At 40.8% G+C, this 25,463-nt stretch overlaps 1 protein-coding gene across 13 annotated transcripts in view; it reads left to right on the top strand.

Moving 5' to 3' along the window:
- Positions 1-25,463, top strand: part of SHISA6 (shisa family member 6) — a 635,156-nt gene that overhangs the window by 543,450 nt on the left and 66,243 nt on the right. For 8 of the 13 annotated variants that reach the window (XM_073660256.1, XM_073660257.1, XM_073660254.1 and 5 more), the window contains one exon: positions 9,870-9,932. The exons of the other annotated variants lie outside the window; for them this stretch is intronic. In XM_073660256.1, the coding sequence (XP_073516357.1) occupies positions 9,870-9,932 (63 nt within the window). The remainder of the gene's footprint in view (positions 1-9,869; positions 9,933-25,463) is intronic. 13 annotated transcript variants of the gene reach the window in all.

Here is a 25,463-nt window from a genome sequence, read left to right as displayed (position 1 = left end):
AATGTAATGTATGTACACAGTGACTGCACCAGCAGAATAGTGACTGCAGCTCTGGAGTATAATACAGGATGTAACTCAGGATCAGTAATGTAATGTATGTACACAGTGACTGCACCAGCAGAATAGTGAGTGCAGCTCTGGGGTATAATACAGGAGGTAACTCAGGATCAGTAATGTAATGTATGTGCACAGTGACTCCACCAGCAGAATAGTGAGTGCAGCTCTGGAGTATAATACAGGATGTAACTCAGGATCAGTAACGTAATGTATGTACACAGTGACTGCACCAGCAGAATAGTGAGTGCAGCTCTGGAGTATGATACAGGATGTAACTCAGGATCAGTAATGTAATGTATGTACACAGTGAATGCACCAGCAGAATAGTGAGTGCAGCTCTGGGGTATAATACAGGATGTAACTCAGGATCAGTAATGTAATGTATGTACAGAGTGACTGCACCAGCAGAATAGTGAGTGCAGCTCTGGAGTATAATACAGGAGGTAACTCAGGATCAGTACTGTAATGTATGTACACAGTGACTGCACCAGCAGAATAGTGAGTGCAGCTCTGGAGTATAATACAGGAGGTAACTCAGGATCAGTAATGTAATGTATGTACACAGTGACTGCACCAGCAGAATAGTGAGTGCAGCTCTGGAGTATAATACAGGATGTAACTCAGGATCAGTAATGTAATGTATGTACACAGTGACTGCACCAGCAGAATAGTGAGTGCAGCTCTGGAGTATAATACAGGATGTAACTCAGGTTCAGTAATGTAATGTATGTGCACAGTGACTGCACCAGCAGAATAGTGAGTGCAGCTCTGGAGTATAATACAGGAGGTAATTCAGGATCAGTAATGTAATGTATGTACACAGTGACTGCACCAGCAGAATAGTGAGTGCAGCTCTGGAGTGTAATACAGGATGTAACCCAGGATCAGTAATGTAATGTATGTACACAGTGACTGCACCAGCAGAATAGTGAGTGCAGCTCTGGAGTATAATACAGGATGTAATTCAGGATCAGTAATGTAATGTATGTACACAGTGACTGCACCAGCAGAATAGTGAGTGCAGCTCTGGAGTATAATACAGGATGTAACCCAGGATCAGTAATGTAATGTATGTACACAGTGATTGCACCAGCAGAATAGTGAGTGCAGCTCTGGAGTATAATACAGGATGTAATTCAGGATCAGTAATGTAATGTATGTATACAGTGACTGCACCAGCAGAATAGTGAGTGCAGCTCTGGGGTATAATACAGGATGTAACTCAGGATCAGTAATGTAATGTATGTACAGAGTGACTGCACCAGCAGAATAGCGAGTGCAGCTCTGGAGTATAATACAGGATGTAACTCAGGATCAGTAATGTAATGTATGTACACAGTGACTGCACCAGCAGAATAGTGAGTGCAGCTCTGGAGTATAATACAGGATGTAACTCAGGATCAGTAATGTAATGTATGTACACAGTGACTGCACCAGCAGAATAGTGAGTGCAGCTCTGGAGTATAATACAGGATGTAACTCAGGATCAGTAATGTTCTTTGCATTAGGGACTGGTGTGGAGCAGAGGATAACAATGCGGCCGCCCGAACAAAAGGCTCCAAGATCAAAACGTGAAAAAGCCGTGTTCTCTGCGGGGAGCAGTCAGCCGCCGCGTTTTCTTTTTCCCTTTGTGTCGCCTTCATTAATATTCTCAGATATTTGTTGTCATTTGTGTTTTATCTGGGAAAGTTTCTAGGACTATTGGGCGAGATAACGGGGTGACGATTCCCCGCCGCTCCGCGCTCGCGGCTTTAATGTCTCCGGTGCAGCAGATAAGGCAGAAGTCAGAGATGTAACCGTCTCATAAGGATCAGGGTGAGATGAGGATTCCTGGGACGCGGATCGTAACCATCCAAGAAGAAAACTGACCTCATTGCTCATAGATGGGACTGGTTACCAGCAGCACAGAGTGTTTCAGGAAGGTCACTTACTGGCTTTATATAGTGAAGTCAAGAGGTTTTACCAGCAGCACAGAGTATTTCAGGAGATGGATTAGATTATCAGATCTCTGATATTACCGCGGTGTGCCGGCTCGGAGCCGCTGATAAATCATGGCCACAGCTCGGCTCTCCCAATCACTTAGAACTGCTCTTAATGGGCGAAACGTTAACGGTCCTGGGCGGATTGAGAATGGTGACTGGCGGCTGCGTCCCTCCTACCCATCAACTGCAAAGTCTTTATTATACATGAGGAAGGGGGGACGGTGCGGACCCCCTATATTACCCTGCACTGCACACGTCCATGTTCATTACAGGACCAATCAGTCCCTGTGTGGAGGAGGGTAACCAGCAGAATTATGAGCAGAGCGGTGACCTCCGCCTTGTAGACTTCATACTTCACAAAGCTGCGGGTTTGTTACAGTTGTATCCAATGTAGACAATCCTCCATGGGCCCAGCACCAGCACACATCTATCTCCTGTTCTGATAGTCTGCTATGTGTCTGTCCGAAGTCCAGGACCTTTGTAATTTGGAATCCTTGTAGTCCAGAACCTTTGTAGCCCGGAACCTTTGTAGCCCGGAACCTTTGCAGTCCGGAACCTTTGTAGCACAGTACCTTTGTAGCATGGTACCTCTGTAGCCCGGAACCTTTGTATTATGGAACCTTTGCAGTCCGGAACCTTTGTAGCGCAGAACCTTTGTAGTTTGGGTCCTTTGTAGTCCAGGTCCTTTGTAGCCCAGAACCTTTGTATTTCGGACCCTTTGTAGTCCAGGTCCTTTGTAGTCCGAAATCTTTGCAGTCCGGATCCTCTGTAGTCCAGGTCCTTTGTAGTCCAGGTCCTTTGTAGCCCAGAACCTTTGTATTTCGGGTCCTTTGTAGTCCGGAACCTTTGTATTTCGGGTCCTTTGTAGTCCAGGTCCTTTGTAGTCTGGGTCTTTTGTAGCCCAGAACCTTTGTAGTTTGGGTCCTTTGTAGTCCAGGTCCTTTGTAGCCCAGAACCTTTGTAGCCCAGAACCTTTGTAGTTTGGGTCATTTGTAGTCCAGGTCCTTTGTAGCCCGGAACCTTTGTATTTCGGGCCCTTTGTAGTCCAGGTCCTTTGTAGTCCGAAATCTTTGCAGTCCGGATCCTCTGTAGTCCAGGTCCTTTGTAGTCCAGGTCCTTTGTAGCCCAGAACCTTTGTATTTCGGGTCCTTTGTAGTCCGGAACCTTTGTATTTCGGGTCCTTTGTAGTCCAGGTCCTTTGTAGTCTGGGTCTTTTGTAGCCCAGAACCTTTGTAGTTTGGGTCCTTTGTAGTCCAGGTCCTTTGTAGCCCAGAACCTTTGTAGCCCAGAACCTTTGTAGTTTGGGTCATTTGTAGTCCAGGTCCTTTGTAGCCCGGAACCTTTGTATTTCGGGCCCTTTGTAGTCCAGGTCCTTTGTAGTCCGAAATCTTTGTAGTCCGGATCCTCTGTAGTCCAGGTCCTTTGTAGCCCAGAACCTTTGTAGCCCAGAACCGTTGTAGATTGGGTCCTTTGTAGTCCAGGTCTTTTGTAGCCCAGAACCATTGTATTTCGGGTCCTTTGTAGTCCGGAACCTTTGTATTTCGGGTCCTTTGTAGTCCAGGTCCTTTGTAGTCTGGGTCTTTTGTAGCCCAGAACCTTTGTAGTTTGGGTCCTTTGTAGTCCAGGTCCTTTGTAGCCCAGAACCTTTGTAGCCCAGAACCTTTGTAGTTTGGGTCATTTGTAGTCCAGGTCCTTTGTAGCCCGGAACCTTTGTATTTCGGGACCTTTGTAGTCCCGGGTCTTTTGTAGTCTGGAACCTTTGTAGTCTGGATCCTCTGTAGTCCAGGTCCTTTGTAGTCTGGAACCTTTGTAACAATTGGAGGCGGCTTCCATTCGAGTCACTAGGTGGCACTACAGAGAGGTTACAGCAGACAGCTAATTTGCATATTTTTTTCCCAAGGAGCATTGCTAGTAAGACTCTATACTCAGCTGGTCGTTCTGCCCAAACAAAATGACATAAAATTGTAAATCCCATAATGGGGCTGTGCTATAAACAACCTATCCATAGAATTGATGATAAATGGGGGTGTGGATACTGAGACCCCACCGATCCTGCGAGCCTAGAGTCCCTAATGTGAATGGATCAGTAGTGAGCATGTGAGACCACCATACAAAGTGAAATGAGCAGAGGTCGCACATGCTCACTACTGATCCATTCACATCTAGGACTTTGGGACCACTGTTATCGCAAACATTGAGGGTCCCTGCAGTTGCACCCCCAGAAATTATGGTACAACCACTTTGAGGGAAGACTGACCAACTATCTATAACGTCTTCTTGGAAATAACCCATTGGAAAAAAAACATGGTAATTAGCTCTCTCCTTGGAGAAAAGAAGACTTGCTAGCTCTTATTGCCTCTGGGTGTTGTCTTTTTTTCCCTTTTGAGGGTGCTGTCCCCCCCAGAACAGGGCTAACCCCAGGTTTACCCATATGCCGTCAGTCCTGCACCCCCTATCCCATTCCCAGCTTATAATAAGGTTACACTATCTATATTCCCAGCCCAGGTTTATTTAATTGGAAGTATTTGTGCACTATATTGTATACTAAGGGAGGACACTGTGCACCATCGTAATGCCAACCCTTCCCCCAAACACCATCCAGTCTATACAGTAGACCATTGTCTAGACAGCAGTAAATAAGAAAAGCATGATAGATCCAGAGCGTGGCTGACACCGCTGAGCGATGGCGTCCATAAGACACAGATCATAACTTCAGTAAACAAGGCTGGGAGCTCACAGAGGTTTTAATCACAGTGACAGAATTATCCCCAGAGATCAGCCGCCGCCGGAGAACATTCATTTTGGATACGTCAGGGTCTTCTCCTCGACTGTCGCACATGAACGAATCCTAAAATGGATGAGAAGCCACATAATATCGAGTAGATGTGAGCAAAAAGATCCGTAAATTCCTGGCCCAGTGGCCACGTCGTAAGTCCATGGCCACCAGACCAGAGCACTATGAACCTCCTCCTACCTGCCAGCATCCCTGGAGCCTTTTCCAGTTAGTACGGGACGTCATGAGTGCATTTCACTGTAACGATGACGTTCCTGGTGGACCTACTAATCGGAAGAAGCACCGGGGTGTCGGCAGGAACGAGAAGGCTCACAGGCCTCTGGTCTGACAGCCATGGACTCCCGACATGGCCACCAGACCAGAGCACTATGAACCTCCTCCTACCTGCCAGCATCCCTGGAGCCTTTTCCAGTTAGTACGGGACGTCATGAGTGCATTTCACTGTAACGATGACGTTCCTGGTGGACCTACTAATCGGAAGAAGCACCGGGGTGTCGGCAGGAACGAGAAGGCTCACAGGGCTCTGGTCCGACAGCCATGGACTCCCGACATGGCCACCAGACCAGAGCACTATGAACCTCCTTCTACCTGCCAGCATCCCTGGAGCCTTTTCCAGTTAGTACGGGACGTCATGAGTGCATTTCACTGTAACGATGACGTCCTGGTGGACCTACTAATCGGAAGAAGCACCGGGGTGTCGGCAGGAGCAAGAAGGCTCACAGGGCTCTGGTCCGACAGCCATGAACTCCCGACATGGCCACCAGACCAGAGCACTATGAACCTCCTCCTACCTGCCAGCATCCCTGGAGCCTTTTCCAGTTAGTACGGGACGTCATGAGTGCATTTCACTGTAACAATGACGTTCCTGGTGGACCTACTAATCGGAAGAAGCACCGGGGTGTCGGCAGGAACGAGAAGGCTCACAGGCCTCTGGTCTGACAGCCATGGACTCCCGACATGGCCACTAGACCAGAGCACTATGAACCTCCTCCTACCTGCCAGCATCCCTGGAGCCTTTTCCAGTTAGTACGGGACGTCATGAGTGCATTTCACTGTAACAATGACGTTCCTGGTGGACCTACTAATCGGAAGAAGCACCGGGGTGTCGGCAGGAACGAGAAGGCTCACAGGCCTCTGGTCTGACAGCCATGGACTCCCGACATGGCCACCAGACCAGAGCACTATGAACCTCCTCCTACCTGCCAGCATCCCTGGAGCCTTTTCCAGTTAGTACGGGACGTCATGAGTGCATTTCACTGTAATGATGACGTTCCTGGTGGACCTACTAATCGGAAGAAGCACCGGGGTGTCGGCAGGAACGAGAAGGCTCACAGGGCTCTGGTCCGACAGCCATGGACTCCCGACATGGCCACCAGACCAGAGCACTATGAACCTCCTTCTACCTGCCAGCATCCCTGGAGCCTTTTCCAGTTAGTACGGGACGTCATGAGTGCATTTCACTGTAACGATGACGTTCCTGGTGGACCTACTAATCGGAAGAAGCACCGGGGTGTCGGCAGGAACGAGAAGGCTCACAGGGCTCTGGTCCGACAGCCATGGACTCCCGACATGGCCTTCCAGCTGTGTCATTTGGACATTGTCCCACGAATATGCCATAAATATCCAAGAAAGGAGTTCTAATTCTAATTTTTCCCCAACCTCAGTCAAACCCAGTCTTAACTCTCTTTCCTTAGGCCAGCTTCAACCCCAACCTAACCCATCTTGAACTTCTGATTTAACCTTAACCCTGACCTTAACGCTAACTTTAACCACAACTTTATCTTTAACCCTAACTGTAGCCTAAACTCTTCCATTAACCCAACCTCAACTCCAACACTAACTCCAATCTTAACCCAACAATGAACTTCAACCTCAAATCTAACCTTAACCCTAAACTTATTATTTACCTTAACGCTAACCTTAACTATAACCAAACTGCAAACTTTAGCTGTAACCCTAACACTAGCCTTAGCTTTTCCCTCAGCCCAACCTCAACCCCAACCTTAACTCTAATATTAAACCAACTTCAACCTTAAACTTAACCCTATCCTTAAAGGGGTTTTCCAATTTCAGGAAAGTGGACCTCAAATGTTCTAAAATTCTTAAAATAACAAGCAGAGCAGGTCCTGCCTCTCACTTGGTTCAGCAACGACTCCCCACCATTGCTTGGGTCTCTGTATTTTGGCTGTAATGGTGATACCACATCAACAGTGAGAATCCATAAAATGGAAAACCGCTTTAACCTTAACTCTAAACTTAATCCTAATCTCAACCCAAACTTTAACACTAAATTTAGTGTTTTTCATACACCCAACCTCAACCCCAACCTTGTCCCTAATCCTAACTCAACCTAAACCCTATCTTAACTCCAACTGTATCCCTAATCCTAACATTGTTCTTAACCTTAATTCTAACAATAACCTTAACCTCAACTCGAATCTTATCTCTAACCCTAACTCTAACCTTAACTCCTCCCTTAAATCAACCACAAACCCAACCTTAAGCTGAAACTTAAACTGGTCATACCCATGAGATGGCTGTTGGTTGAACAATGCTTAGGCCAGTTGTTTGGGCCGATAGCCGTCTCAGCTGACTGTCCCATATACAGGACCGCTCGTTTGTCTGAGAGCTCCTGTTTTCTCTATGAGAAAGCCACCTTAACTCCTCCCTTAAATCAACCACAAACCCAACCTTAAGCTGAAACTTAAACTGGTCATACCCATGAGATGGCTGTTGGTTGAACAATGCTTAGGCCAGTTGCTTGGGCCGATAGCCGTCTCAGCTGACTGTCCCATATACAGGACCGCTCGTTTGTCTGAGAGCTCCTGTTTTCTCTATGAGAAAGCCACCGGCTGACTTGTCGATTGGCGGTTTATATCTTGGAAAACAATGCGATCAGTAGCCTGAAATCAGACATACCCGATCGACATTTCCCCCTCCCGAAAATACATATTAGATTGTCGGCCGAACCCATTGATATTGGTGGGTTCGTCTGACATTAGGCTAATGTCACCTAAACCTCAACCCTAATCTTAACTCTAAACTCAACCCAAACTTCATCTTTAACCCTACCAATCTAATATTGATTACCTATACAAACAATAGGCCATCAAAAACATAATCCTGGACGACCCCTTTATCCATAATCTCTAAGTCTTAATCCTAACCTTTAATTTGACCTTAATTCTAACTGTAACCTCAGTTCATAAGACAAACCTAAACCCCAACCACCTTTTCTAAACTCTACCATCTGTGAAAGGTTACAGCTATTATCCGTAAGAAATTTTTACGAGCACACATCAGCTAATGGAGACGTCGAGGAAGCCTGTGTCTCGAATTGTAATCCTCCGATAGAAAAGGTCATATTTGCATTCACGAGCTCACGCCGTGCATTTGTACAGTACACAGATCATGATTCATTACCGCTGAACGTAAAAATCCCAATAGTCCTTTGTCAAGTCCGGTGACAGATAAGGTGATCCGCTCCGTGTCTCTCGGGGTAATGAGAGACTCGATTATCTCTTCTAAGAGTCCCCAATATAACTTCCTGCTTCCTCTCGTTCTTGGGAATCTCCTTCTCCCAACGGCAAATGTCTCGTGAAATTATAGGCCTGCGGGTTGTAATTCACTCAAACAATGGCAATTAGTCTCCACATTCATCCCTGTGTCTTCTGTGCCAAGGAAGAGGAGGTAATATTTATGTTTGATTCTTAATTATTGCCTTTTAACGAACCAATATTGCTGATTAGAGGAAGAGAAGAGCCATCTACGCGTATTACGGTAATGGTCGCCAATTCCGAAACAATGGTTGGCGCGTTTCCTCAAATCAAGTCCTTGAATTGCCCTCTGCCAAGTTATGTTAAAACGGAGACATGATTAAAGACAAGACTACGCTGTCCAGCATCTATTTTCTTGGTTGAACTTCCCAAACTTTTGAGTATCCACCACCAAAACATGACCTTTTTATTCTTCTTCGCAACCAATCTGATTCGATCTCCGGTCTTCCAAAGAAAAACCCTTTCAAGATTGAGATTGACAATGAGAACAGATCTGTTTCCGTCTTGAAGACCTCAATCAGCCCAGGGTTGGATTTGAAAACAAGTATTTCAAAGGAAAGCCCCTTCAAGAAGGAAATTGACATTGAGGACAGGTCTCTTTCGGTCTTGAAGACGTAATCAGCGCAGGGTGGGATTGGAATGATTGATGACCTTCGATTTTTACAGATCACCATGTTGAGATTGGGTGTTTTGGTTGGTGCCTTACAAAATTTACAATAGCCGTAAAATTGGAATTTACAATATTTACAAAATTTGTACAATTTGAAACGTTTTAGGCCACTTTTTTTTTTAAAAAAAAAGTCACATTTCCATTATTAATATTTTCAAAACCATCTAAAAAAGTGTCTAAAGATCAAAATAAATCTGGCACAAGGCATATATGCCATTTTTGGCAAAAATTTTGAGCCAATTTAATTTCCGTTCTGTGCCATTGAAGACCTGTGTCTTGGTGGGTCTAAAAGGTATTCTGATATTCTAGGTCAAGGTGGTCATTGGAAATATTACATTGTTTCTGGTCAATACAGTGACATTATACGTAATTTGGTACAAGTTCTATATATTTCGATAGCTCAGAACAATTTGCCAAGATCTGAAATGACATCCGTAATTTACGAAACTTACCAGATCTTGCTTTGTGCTAATGAGGTAGCTGATTGAAAAATGGTCCTCTAGGCCATGGTCCTCAAGTCAATGTTTTAAGACTCCTTTATAGATTGAGCTACGGAGTAGCCATGTTGTTTTCTTCATTGGAGGATCAGAAAATTTGGGGAAATATTGCCAACTTAATACTATTATCATTATCCCTTTCTAAGTCACTACTTTAGCAATCCAGATCTGAGCGTCATTGTCAGATCCAACATACGCAGACTCGAAATAGGCACAAGAACAGTAATGACCTTCACGACATCCAACCATCATCAACATCATCACCTGAACATAAGATGTTTTATTGATAGACTACGTTCTATTTTCTTTTAGGTGACCATCAGCAAAATTATAATCACCTCGTGCTCAATAATGCCTCCCAGACACCCACAAACGGTAAGACACTTTCTAGGTTTTAGGACTGTATACAATTTCCCTTACAAACCCCGAGGGACCCAAGAATGCAAATAGGGTTGCAAAAGTCTTGACTTCATCCAAGACCATTGGCCACTTTTCAAGATAAAATAATGACCAGGTTGGGAGGTGGCACGGTTTCCTATGAATTAAATGACGGCAGATATTGTCCGCTCATAGGGGCAAGGCTATTGTAGCCTAATGTAAGTAGTTTAAATTACATTGCATCTGTCTTGTATTGTATTCCATATTGTTTTAATATATGTGTTTGTCATATGTGTGTATCTCATAATTATATTGGGGTATTTCACCTAGCTTCAGTGAAATTGTAACCAGGTACTAATGACTGTACCACATCGGAGACCACCGACCAACACATTGGGCAGAATAACCCAAAATGTTTGGGTGTAGACTAATGACTGTACCACATCGGAGACCACCGACCAACACATTGAGCAGAATAACCCAAGATGTTTGGGTGTAGACTAATGACTGTACCACATCGGAGACCACCGACCAACACATTGGGCAGAATAACCCAAAATGTTTGGGTGTAGACTAATGACTGTACCACATCGGAGACCACCGATCAACACATTGAGCAGAATAACCCAAAATGTTTGGGTGTAGACTAATGACCGTACCACATTGGAGACCACCGACCAACACATTGAGCAGAATAACCCAAAATGTTTGGGTGTAGACTAATGACTGTACCACATTGGAGACCACCGACCAACACATTGAGCAGAATAGCCCAAAATGTTTGGGTGTAGACTAATGACTGTACCACATCGGAGACCACCGACCAACACATTGAGCAGAATAGCCCAAAATGTTTGGATGTAGACTAATGACTGTACCACATCGGAGACCACCGACCAACACATTGAGCAGAATAACCCAAGATGTTTGGGTGTAGACTAATGACTGTACCACATCGGAGACCACCGACCAACACATTGGGCAGAATAACCCAAAATGTTTGGGTGTAGACTAATGACTGTACCACATCGGAGACCACCGATCAACACATTGAGCAGAATAACCCAAAATGTTTGGGTGTAGACTAATGACCGTACCACATTGGAGACCACCGACCAACACATTGAGCAGAATAACCCAAAATGTTTGGGTGTAGACTAATGACTGTACCACAGTGGAGACCACCGACCAACACATTGGGCAGAAAAAACCAAAATGTTTGGGTGTAGACTAATGACTGTACCACATCGGAGACCACCGACCAACACATTGAGCAGAATAGCCCAAAATGTTTGGATGTAGACTAATGACTGTACCACATCGGAGACCACCGACCAACACATTGGGCAGAATAACCCAAAATGTTTGGGTGTAGACTAATGACTGTACCACAGTGGAGACCACCGACCAACACATTGGGCAGAATAACCCAAAATGTTTGGGTGTAGACTAATGACTGTACCACATTGGAGACCACCGACCAACACATTGAGCAGAATAGCCCAAAATGTTTGGGTGTAGACTAATGACTGTACCACATCGGAGACCACCGACCAACACATTGGGCAGAATAACCCAAAATGTTTGGGTGTAGACTAATGACTGTACCACAGTGGAGACCACCGACCAACACATTGGGCAGAATAACCCAAAATGTTTGGGTGTAGACTAATGACTGTACCACATTGGAGACCACCGACCAACACATTGAGCAGAATAGCCCAAAATGTTTGGGTGTAGACTAATGACTGTACCACATCGGAGACCACCGACCAACACATTGGGCAGAATAACCCAAAATGTTTGGGTGTAGACTAATGACTGTACCACAGTGGAGACCACCGACCAACACATTGGGCAGAATAACCCAAAATGTTTGGGTGTAGACTAATGACTGTACCACATCGGAGACCACCGACCAACACATTGAGCAGAATAGCCCAAAATGTTTGGATGTAGACTAATGACTGTACCACATCGGAGACCACCGACCAACACATTGGGCAGAATAACCCAAAATGTTTGGGTGTAGACTAATGACTGTACCACAGTGGAGACCACCGACCAACACATTGGGCAGAATAACCCAAAATGTTTGGGTGTAGACTAATGACTGTACCACATTGGAGACCACCGACCAACACATTGAGCAGAATAGCCCAAAATGTTTGGGTGTAGACTAATGACTGTACCACATCGGAGACCACCGACCAACACATTGGGCAGAATAACCCAAAATGTTTGGGTGTAGACTAATGACTGTACCACATCGGAGACCACCGACCAACACATTGGGCAGAATAACCCAAAATGTTTGGGTGTAGACTAATGACTGCACCACATTGGAGACCACCGACCAACACATTGAGCAGAATAGCCCAAGATGTTTGGGTGTAGACTAATGACTGTACCACATTGGAGACCACCGACCAACACATTGAGCAGAATAACCCAAAATGTTTGGGTGTAGACTAATGACTGTACCACATTGGAGACCACCGACCAACACATTGAGCAGAATAACCCAAAATGTTTGGGTGTAGCAAACTGATTCATTCAATAAAAAAATTAGGAAAACGCATATCGTTATTTTGATAGAATGGCTTTATCTTCACTCAATCTTGGTCAACTAGGTTCTACCATAAATTTTAAAATCCTCAGTTTTTGGTAAAGATCATCATTTTCAGAAACATTTGCTAAGTTTTCTAGTGAAATTTGTCTTGTTGAGTACGTATGAGTACAGTATATGGTTATGGTAGCATGTAGGGTTAGAAAGAAACCAATCTGATAGGAATTTCCATGATTTCAATGGAGTGGGTTTGACTGGAATGACCTTGACAAGATGAGTTATAACCATGTGTTCCTATAGTTCTTCGAAGACCTTGGCTGGAAATCATCAATCATCTTCTAAGCCATGGAAATTTCCAACCAAAGTTTGAGAAGTTTAGTAAAAACCATCATCTTAGGAATTCTGTGCATTAGGTGATCTGAGGAGCTCAGTAGACATCTCATATTACCAATGGCCACCAATCTTGTCTCCATGACATATCAGAATATAACCAAAGATAGAACTTCCCTTCAATTCTACATAGTCTACCATATGTAATGCTTATATTGAAAATTGGAAGTTCAGAACTTCGACTGACCACCAATGTTGACTTCCGATGTCTCGTAAGTTGAATAAAGACAACATTAATTCAAAGTTGGTGGGAACTCCGTATTGAAACTACACCCCTCAGCATTGAAACTGGAACACCAGGAAGGAAAAGTCGTGAAATTATGGAAACTGCAGGATGGTTAGAAATGTTAACTATTTACAAGCGATGAAAAATGGATAATTGCAGAGATACGACTGGTATGATGACCTCTTCAACGTGTTGCCCACTTGGCTTCCAGACCAATCTCAGGCTATCATTGCATCCAAGACAAAAGTGGGACAGATCTTCATTCCAATCCTCCATTGCCATCTTGCTTCGCACCATGATAGTTTTTTGGAGTGGTGGCATGATGTAAATGAAGAGGCCTTCATGAGGGGACATCACACTGGTTCTACTCCTGGGATTATGGTGTAGGGTGCCATAATAAACGGTAGCCGGACTCCTCTAGTCTTCATTTCAGGTACACTGACAGCTCAGCGTTACATTGATTTGGTGGTGGAACCAGTTGTTCGGACATTTCTCCAAAGTGTCCTAGGAGCCATTTTTCTAATCTGTACCATGTGGAAGGTGATGCTGTGAGCAGCCTATGTGGCCTCAACGTTCTACCATGGCCTGCAGTGACTCCAGACTTATTGTCACAAAAAATACTTGGTCAGACCTTGCAGCCCTCTGGCGCCCCCTTATCCTGCTGGTCAGACACGGTATTGACCGAGGATAAGCACGGGCGCAGCTGCTCTAATTTATGTCGACTATTGCGGCACGTGATGTGACAGGACGTATATATACCACCAGTTCCTTCCAGGTACGTATATATACCTCCGACCAGCCACCCTCAAACCACAATATCACATAAATACTGGTATACTGCCACCACCGATCGCTGAACAGGTGGATCGGGTACCCGTTAGGTAACGTGAATTAGCGGGTGAGGAACGTGTTTGCTCGACATAGGACAAGAAGAACGAAGCTGGTAAATAATAATGATTTACTCCCAAAAGGGGGCAGTGTTTACAAAAGATATATAAGATATTATAAAAGAGACAATTTACATGTATGCATAAACAGTTATTAAAATAAAAGGGATAAGTAATAGCAAAACCTGCGCCACGAGGTGATGGTCTCAGATTCTGTGGGGGACGGCTCCCCGGAAATTAGGTGTGATTCCTCCACACAGCGAGGAGAGCATGCGTCTGACGTCCCGGGGTAAGAATGAAGTAAAATGTCCGTTCTGGTTTTTAGTAAGAGGCCAAAACTCTAGGAGACACCCATGTTGTTTACCTCATACGGGGGCTCGGTTTTGTGAAACCACCCAGCTGCACAAGACATAAAAATCCTTCACATTTCATATGTTGGTATGGGGGTGTCCCACGTCCAAGATGGAGACATCATGTTTGCCGTCACCGGCTGTACATATATAATTATATACAGGAGATACCCAGGTTATACCAGCTGTACATATATAATTATATACAGGAGATACCCAGGTTATACCAGCTGTACATATATAATTATATACAGGAGATGCCCAGGTTATACCAGCTGTACATATATAATTATATACAGGAGATGCCCAGGTTATACCAGCTGTACATATATAATTATATACAGGAGATGCTCAGGTTATACCAGCTGTACATATATAATTATATACAGAAGATGCCCAGGTTATACCAGCTGTACATATATAATTATATACAGGAGATGCCCAGGTTATACCAGCTGTACATATATAATTATATACAGGAGATGCCCAGGTTATACCAGCTGTACATATATAATTATATACAGGAGATGCCCAGGTTATACCAGCTGTACATATATAATTATATACAGGAGATGCCCAGGTTATACCGGCTGTACATATATAATTATATACAGGAGATGCCCAGGTTATACCAGCTGTACATGTATTATTATATACAGGAGATGCCCAGGTTATACAAGCTGTACATATATAATTATATACAGGAGATGCCCAGGTTATACCAGCTGTACATGTATTATTATATACAGGAGATGCCCAGGTTATACAAGCTGTACATATATAATTATATACAGGAGATGCCCAGGTTATACCGGCTGTACATATATAATTATATACAGAAGATGCCCAGGTTATACCGGCTGTACATATATAATTATATACAGGAGATGCCCAGGTTATACAAGCTGTACATATATAATTATATACAGGAGATGCCCAGGTTATACCAGCTGTAGATATATAATTATATACAGGAGATGCCCAGGTTATACCAGCTGTACATATATAATTATATACAGGAGATGCCCAGGTTATACAAGCTGTACATATATAATTATATACAGGAGATGCCCAGGTTATACCAGCTGTACATATATAATTATATACAGGAGATGCCCAAGTTATACCGGCTGTACATATATAATTACATACAGAAGATGCCCAGGTTATACCGGCTGTACATATATAATTATATACAGGAGATGCCCAGGTTATACCGGCTGTACATATATAATTATATACAGGAGATGTCCAGGTTATACCGGCTGTACATATATAATTATATACAGGAGATGCCCAGGTTATACAAGCTGTACATATATAATTATATACAGGAGATGCCCAGGTTATACCAGCTGTAGATATATAATTATATACAGGAGATGCCCAGGTTATACCAGCTGTACATATATAATTATATACAGGAGATGCCCAGGTTATACCAGCTGTACATATATAATTATATACAGGAAATGCCCAGGTTATACCAGCTGTACATATATAATTATATACAGGAGATGCCCAGGTTATACAAGCTGTACATATATAATTATATACAGGAGATGCCCAGGTTATACCAGCTGTAGATATATAATTATATACAGGAGATGCCCAGGTTATACCAGCTGTACATATATAATTATATACAGGAGATGCCCAGGTTATACCAGCTGTACATATATAATTATATACAGGAGATGCCCAGGTTATACCAGCTGTACATATATAATTATATACAGGAGATGCCCAGGTTATACCAGCTGTACATATATGATTATATATAGGAGATGTCCAGGTTATACCGGCTGTACATATATAATTATATACAGGAGATGCCCAGGTTATACAAGCTGTACATATATAATTATATACAGGAGATGCCCAGGTTATACCAGCTGTAGATATATAATTATATACAGGAGATGCCCAGGATATACCAGCTGTACATATATAATTATATACAGGAAATGCCCAGGTTATACCAGCTGTACATATATAATTACATACAGAAGATGCCCAGGTTATTCCAGCTGTACATATATAATTATACACAGGAGATGCCCAGGTTATACCGGCTGTACATATATAATTACATACAGAAGATGCCCAGGTTATTCCAGCTGTACATATATAATTATATACAGAAGATGCCCAGGTTATACCGGCTGTACATATATAATTATATACAGGAGATGCCCAGGTTATACCAGCTGTACATGTATTATTATATACAGGAGATGCCCAGGTTATACAAGCTGTACATATATAATTATATACAGGAGATGCCCAGGTTATACCAGCTGTACATGTATTATTATATACAGGAGATGCCCAGGTTATACAAGCTGTACATATATAATTATATACAGGAGATGCCCAGGTTATACCAGCTGTACATATATAATTATATACAGGAGATGCCCAAGTTATACCGGCTGTACATATATAATTACATACAGAAGATGCCCAGGTTATACCGGCTGTACATATATAATTATATACAGGAGATGCCCAGGTTATACAAGCTGTACATATATAATTATATACAGGAGATGCCCAGGTTATACCAGCTGTAGATATATAATTATATACAGGAGATGCCCAGGTTATACCAGCTGTACATATATAATTATATACAGGAGATGCCCAGGTTATACAAGCTGTACATATATAATTATATACAGGAGATGCCCAGGTTATACCAGCTGTACATATATAATTATATACAGGAGATGCCCAAGTTATACCGGCTGTACATATATAATTACATACAGAAGATGCCCAGGTTATACCGGCTGTACATATATAATTATATACAGGAGATGCCCAGGTTATACCAGCTGTACATATATAATTATATACAGGAGATGTCCAGGTTATACCGGCTGTACATATATAATTATATACAGGAGATGCCCAGGTTATACAAGCTGTACATATATAATTATATACAGGAGATGCCCAGGTTATACCAGCTGTAGATATATAATTATATACAGGAGATGCCCAGGTTATACCAGCTGTACATATATAATTATATACAGGAGATGCCCAGGTTATACCAGCTGTACATATATAATTATATACAGGAAATGCCCAGGTTATACCAGCTGTACATATATAATTATATACAGGAGATGCCCAGGTTATACAAGCTGTACATATATAATTATATACAGGAGATGCCCAGGTTATACCAGCTGTAGATATATAATTATATACAGGAGATGCCCAGGTTATACCAGCTGTACATATATAATTATATACAGGAGATGCCCAGGTTATACCAGCTGTACATATATAATTATATACAGGAGATGCCCAGGTTATACCAGCTGTACATATATAATTATATACAGGAGATGCCCAGGTTATACCAGCTGTACATATATGATTATATACAGGAGATGTCCAGGTTATACCGGCTGTACATATATAATTATATACAGGAGATGCCCAGGTTATACAAGCTGTACATATATAATTATATACAGGAGATGCCCAGGTTATACCAGCTGTAGATATATAATTATATACAGGAGATGCCCAGGATATACCAGCTGTACATATATAATTATATACAGGAAATGCCCAGGTTATACCAGCTGTACATATATAATTACATACAGAAGATGCCCAGGTTATTCCAGCTGTACATATATAATTATATACAGGAGATACCCAGGTTATACCGGCTGTACATATATAATTACATACAGAAGATGCCCAGGTTATACCGGCTGTACATATATAATTATATACAGGAGATGCCCAGGTTATACCAGCTGTACATGTATTATTATATACAGGAGATGCCCAGGTTATACAAGCTGTACATATATAATTATATACAGGAGATGCCCAGGTTATACCAGCTGTACATGTATTATTATATACAGGAGATGCCCAGGTTATACAAGCTGTACATATATAATTATATACAGGAGATGCCCAGGTTATACCAGCTGTACATATATAATTATATACAGGAGATGCCCAAGTTATACCGGCTGTACATATATAATTACATACAGAAGATGCCCAGGTTATACCGGCTGTACATATATAATTATATACAGGAGATGCCCAGGTTATACAAGCTGTACATATATAATTATATACAGGAGATGCCCAGGTTATACCAGCTGTAGATATATAATTATATACAGGAGATGCCCAGGTTATACCAGCTGTACATATATAATTATATACAGGAGATGCCCAGGTTATACAAGCTGTACATATATAATTATATACAGGAGATGCCCAGGTTATACCAGCTGTACATATATAATTATATACAGGAGATGCCCAAGTTATACCGGCTGTACATATATAATTACATACAGAAGATGCCCAGGTTATACCGGCTGTACATATATAATTATATACAGGAGATGCCCAGGTTATACCAGCTGTACATATATAATTATATACAGGAGATGTCCAGGTTATACCGGCTGTACATATATAATTATATACAGGAGATGCGCAGGTTATACAAGCTGTACATATATAATTATATACAGGAGATGCCCAGGTTATACCAGCTGTAGATATATAATTATATACAGGAGATGCCCAGGTTATACCGGCTGTACATATATAATTATATACAGGAGATGCCCAGGTTATACCAGCTGTACATGTATTATTATATACAGGAGATGCCCAGGTTATACAAGCTGTACATATATAATTATATACAGGAGATGCCCAGGTTATACCAGCTGTACATGTATTATTATATACAGGAGATGCCCAGGTTATACAAGCTGTACATATATAATTATATACAGGAGATGCCCAGGTTATACCAGCTGTACATATAAAATTATATACAGGAGATGCCCAGGTTATACCAGCTGTAGATATATAATTATATACAGAAGATGCCCAGGTTATACCAGCTGTACATATATAATTATATACAGGAGATGCCCAGGTTATACCAGCTGTACATATATAATTATATACAGGAGATGCCCAGGTTATACCAACAGTACATATATAATTATATACAGGAGATGCCCAGGTTATACCAGCTGTACATATATAATTATACACAGGAGATGCCCAGGTTATACCAGCTGTACATATATAATTATATACAGGAGATGTCCAGGTTATACCAGCTGTACATATATAATTATATACAGGAGATGCTCAGGTTATACCAGCTGTACATATATAATTATATACAGGAGATGTCCAGGTTATACCAGCTGTACATATATAATTATATACAGAAGATGCCCAGGTTATACCAGCTGTACATATATAATTATATACAGGAGATGCCCAGGTTATACCAGCTGTACATATATAATTATACACAGGAGATGCCCAGGTTATACCAGCTGTACATATATAATTATATACAGGAGATGTCCAGGTTATACCAGCTGTACATATATAATTATATACAGGAGATGCTCAGGTTATACCAGCTGTACATATATAATTATATACAGAAGATGCCCAGGTTATACCAGCTGTACATATATAATTATATACAGGAGATGCCCAGGTTATACCAGCTGTACATATATAATTATATACAGGAGATGCCCAGGTTATACCAGCTGTACATATATAATTATATACAGGAGATGCCCAGGTTATACCAGCTGTACATATATAATTATATACAGGAGATGCCCAGGTTATACCGGCTGTACATATATAATTATATACAGGAGATGCCCAGGTTATACCAGCTGTACATGTATTATTATATACAGGAGATGCCCAGGTTATACAAGCTGTACATATATAATTATATACAGGAGATGCCCAGGTTATACCAGCTGTACATGTATTATTACATACAGGAGATGCCCAGGTTATACAAGCTGTACATATATAATTATATACAGGAGATGCCCAGGTTATACCGGCTGTACATATATAATTATATACAGAAGATGCCCAGGTTATACCGGCTGTACATATATAATTATATACAGGAGATGCCCAGGTTATACAAGCTGTACATATATAATTATATACAGGAGATGCCCAGGTTATACCAGCTGTAGATATATAATTATATACAGGAGATGCCCAGGTTATACCAGCTGTACATATATAATTATATACAGGAGATGCCCAGGTTATACAAGCTGTACATATATAATTATATACAGGAGATGCCCAGGTTATACCAGCTGTACATATATAATTATATACAGGAGATGCCCAAGTTATACCGGCTGTACATATATAATTACATACAGAAGATGCCCAGGTTATACCGGCTGTACATATATAATTATATACAGGAGATGCCCAGGTTATACCGGCTGTACATATATAATTATATACAGGAGATGTCCAGGTTATACCGGCTGTACATATATAATTATATACAGGAGATGCCCAGGTTATACAAGCTGTACATATATAATTATATACAGGAGATGCCCAGGTTATACCAGCTGTAGATATATAATTATATACAGGAGATGCCCAGGTTATACCAGCTGTACATATATAATTATATACAGGAGATGCCCAGGTTATACCAGCTGTACATATATAATTATATACAGGAAATGCCCAGGTTATACCAGCTGTACATATATAATTATATACAGGAGATGCCCAGGTTATACAAGCTGTACATATATAATTATATACAGGAGATGCCCAGGTTATACCAGCTGTAGATATATAATTATATACAGGAGATGCCCAGGTTATACCAGCTGTACATATATAATTATATACAGGAGATGCCCAGGTTATACCAGCTGTACATATATAATTATATACAGGAGATGCCCAGGTTATACCAGCTGTACATATATAATTATATACAGGAGATGCCCAGGTTATACCAGCTGTACATATATGATTATATACAGGAGATGTCCAGGTTATACCGGCTGTACATATATAATTATATACAGGAGATGCCCAGGTTATACAAGCTGTACATATATAATTATATACAGGAGATGCCCAGGTTATACCAGCTGTAGATATATAATTATATACAGGAGATGCCCAGGATATACCAGCTGTACATATATAATTATATACAGGAAATGCCCAGGTTATACCAGCTGTACATATATAATTACATACAGAAGATGCCCAGGTTATTCCAGCTGTACATATATAATTATACACAGGAGATGCCCAGGTTATACCGGCTGTACATATATAATTACATACAGAAGATGCCCAGGTTATTCCAGCTGTACATATATAATTATATACAGAAGATGCCCAGGTTATACCGGCTGTACATATATAATTATATACAGGAGATGCCCAGGTTATACCAGCTGTACATGTATTATTATATACAGGAGATGCCCAGGTTATACAAGCTGTACATATATAATTATATACAGGAGATGCCCAGGTTATACCAGCTGTACATGTATTATTATATACAGGAGATGCCCAGGTTATACAAGCTGTACATATATAATTATATACAGGAGATGCCCAGGTTATACCAGCTGTACATATATAATTATATACAGGAGATGCCCAAGTTATACCGGCTGTACATATATAATTACATACAGAAGATGCCCAGGTTATACCGGCTGTACATATATAATTATATACAGGAGATGCCCAGGTTATACAAGCTGTACATATATAATTATATACAGGAGATGCCCAGGTTATACCAGCTGTAGATATATAATTATATACAGGAGATGCCCAGGTTATACCAGCTGTACATATATAATTATATACAGGAGATGCCCAGGTTATACAAGCTGTACATATATAATTATATACAGGAGATGCCCAGGTTATACCAGCTGTACATATATAATTATATACAGGAGATGCCCAAGTTATACCGGCTGTACATATATAATTACATACAGAAGATGCCCAGGTTATACCGGCTGTACATATATAATTATATACAGGAGATGCCCAGGTTATACCAGCTGTACATATATAATTATATACAGGAGATGTCCAGGTTATACCGGCTGTACATATATAATTATATACAGGAGATGCCCAGGTTATACAAGCTGTACATATATAATTATATACAGGAGATGCCCAGGTTATACCAGCTGTAGATATATAATTATATACAGGAGATGCCCAGGTTATACCAGCTGTACATATATAATTATATACAGGAGATGCCCAGGTTATACCAGCTGTACATATATAATTATATACAGGAAATGCCCAGGTTATACCAGCTGTACATATATAATTATATACAGGAGATGCCCAGGTTATACAAGCTGTACATATATAATTATATACAGGAGATGCCCAGGTTATACCAGCTGTAGATATATAATTATATACAGGAGATGCCCAGGTTATACCAGCTGTACATATATAATTATATACAGGAGATGCCCAGGTTATACCAGCTGTACATATATAATTATATACAGGAGATGCCCAGGTTATACCAGCTGTACATATATAATTATATACAGGAGATGCCCAGGTTATACCAGCTGTACATATATGATTATATACAGGAGATGTCCAGGTTATACCGGCTGTACATATATAATTATATACAGGAGATGCCCAGGTTATACAAGCTGTACATATATAATTATATACAGGAGATGCCCAGGTTATACCAGCTGTAGATATATAATTATATACAGGAGATGCCCAGGATATACCAGCTGTACATATATAATTATATACAGGAAATGCCCAGGTTATACCAGCTGTACATATATAATTACATACAGAAGATGCCCAGGTTATTCCAGCTGTACATATATAATTATATACAGGAGATACCCAGGTTATACCGGCTGTACATATATAATTACATACAGAAGATGCCCAGGTTATACCGGCTGTACATATATAATTATATACAGGAGATGCCCAGGTTATACCAGCTGTACATGTATTATTATATACAGGAGATGCCCAGGTTATACAAGCTGTACATATATAATTATATACAGGAGATGCCCAGGTTATACCAGCTGTACATGTATTATTATATACAGGAGATGCCCAGGTTATACAAGCTGTACATATATAATTATATACAGGAGATGCCCAGGTTATACCAGCTGTACATATATAATTATATACAGGAGATGCCCAAGTTATACCGGCTGTACATATATAATTACATACAGAAGATGCCCAGGTTATACCGGCTGTACATATATAATTATATACAGGAGATGCCCAGGTTATACAAGCTGTACATATATAATTATATACAGGAGATGCCCAGGTTATACCAGCTGTAGATATATAATTATATACAGGAGATGCCCAGGTTATACCAGCTGTACATATATAATTATATACAGGAGATGCCCAGGTTATACAAGCTGTACATATATAATTATATACAGGAGATGCCCAGGTTATACCAGCTGTACATATATAATTATATACAGGAGATGCCCAAGTTATACCGGCTGTACATATATAATTACATACAGAAGATGCCCAGGTTATACCGGCTGTACATATATAATTATATACAGGAGATGCCCAGGTTATACCAGCTGTACATATATAATTATATACAGGAGATGTCCAGGTTATACCGGCTGTACATATATAATTATATACAGGAGATGCGCAGGTTATACAAGCTGTACATATATAATTATATACAGGAGATGCCCAGGTTATACCAGCTGTAGATATATAATTATATACAGGAGATGCCCAGGTTATACCGGCTGTACATATATAATTATATACAGGAGATGCCCAGGTTATACCAGCTGTACATGTATTATTATATACAGGAGATGCCCAGGTTATACAAGCTGCACATATATAATTATATACAGGAGATGCCCAGGTTATACCAGCTGTACATGTATTATTATATACAGGAGATGCCCAGGTTATACAAGCTGTACATATATAATTATATACAGGAGATGCCCAGGTTATACCAGCTGTACATATATAATTATATACAGGAGATGCCCAAGTTATACCGGCTGTACATATATAATTACATACAGAAGATGCCCAGGTTATACCGGCTGTACATATATAATTATATACAGGAGATGCCCAGGTTATACCAGCTGTACATATATAATTATATACAGGAGATGTCCAGGTTATACCGGCTGTACATATATAATTATATACAGGAGATGCGCAGGTTATACAAGCTGTACATATATAATTATATACAGGAGATGCCCAGGTTATACCAGCTGTAGATATATAATTATATACAGGAGATGCCCAGGTTATACCGGCTGTACATATATAATTATATACAGGAGATGCCCAGGTTATACCAGCTGTACATGTATTATTATATACAGGAGATGCCCAGGTTATACAAGCTGCACATATATAATTATATACAGGAGATGCCCAGGTTATACCAGCTGTACATGTATTATTATATACAGGAGATGCCCAGGTTATACAAGCTGTACATATATAATTATATACAGGAGATGCCCAGGTTATACCAGCTGTACATATATAATTATATACAGGAGATGCCCAAGTTATACCGGCTGTACATATATAATTACATACAGAAGATGCCCAGGTTATACCGGCTGTACATATATAATTATATACAGGAGATGCCCAGGTTATACAAGCTGTAGATATATAATTATATACAGGAGATGCCCAGGTTATACCAGCTGTACATATATAATTATATACAGGAGATGCCCAGGTTATACAAGCTGTACATATATAATTATATACAGGAGATGCCCAGGTTATACCAGCTGTACATATATAATTATATACAGGAGATGCCCAAGTTATACCGGCTGTACATATATAATTACATACAGAAGATGCCCAGGTTATACCGGCTGTACATATATAATTATATACAGGAGATGCCCAGGTTATACCAGCTGTACATATATAATTATATACAGGAGATGTCCAGGTTATACCGGCTGTACATATATAATTATATACAGGAGATGCCCAGGTTATACAAGCTGTACATATATAATTATATACAGGAGATGCCCAGGTTATACCAGCTGTAGATATATAATTATATACAGGAGATGTCCAGGTTATACCAGCTGTACATATATAATTATATACAGGAGATGCCCAGGTTATACCAGCTGTACATATATAATTATATACAGGAAATGC

The sequence above is a fragment of the Phyllobates terribilis genome, unplaced genomic scaffold (genome assembly GCF_046119375.1).
Source record: "Phyllobates terribilis strain yellow unplaced genomic scaffold, ASM4611937v1 Scaffold_25__1_contigs__length_18738178, whole genome shotgun sequence".
NCBI classification, from domain to species: Eukaryota; Metazoa; Chordata; class Amphibia; order Anura; family Dendrobatidae; genus Phyllobates; species Phyllobates terribilis.
This window is presented reverse-complemented; position numbering and strand designations above follow the sequence as displayed.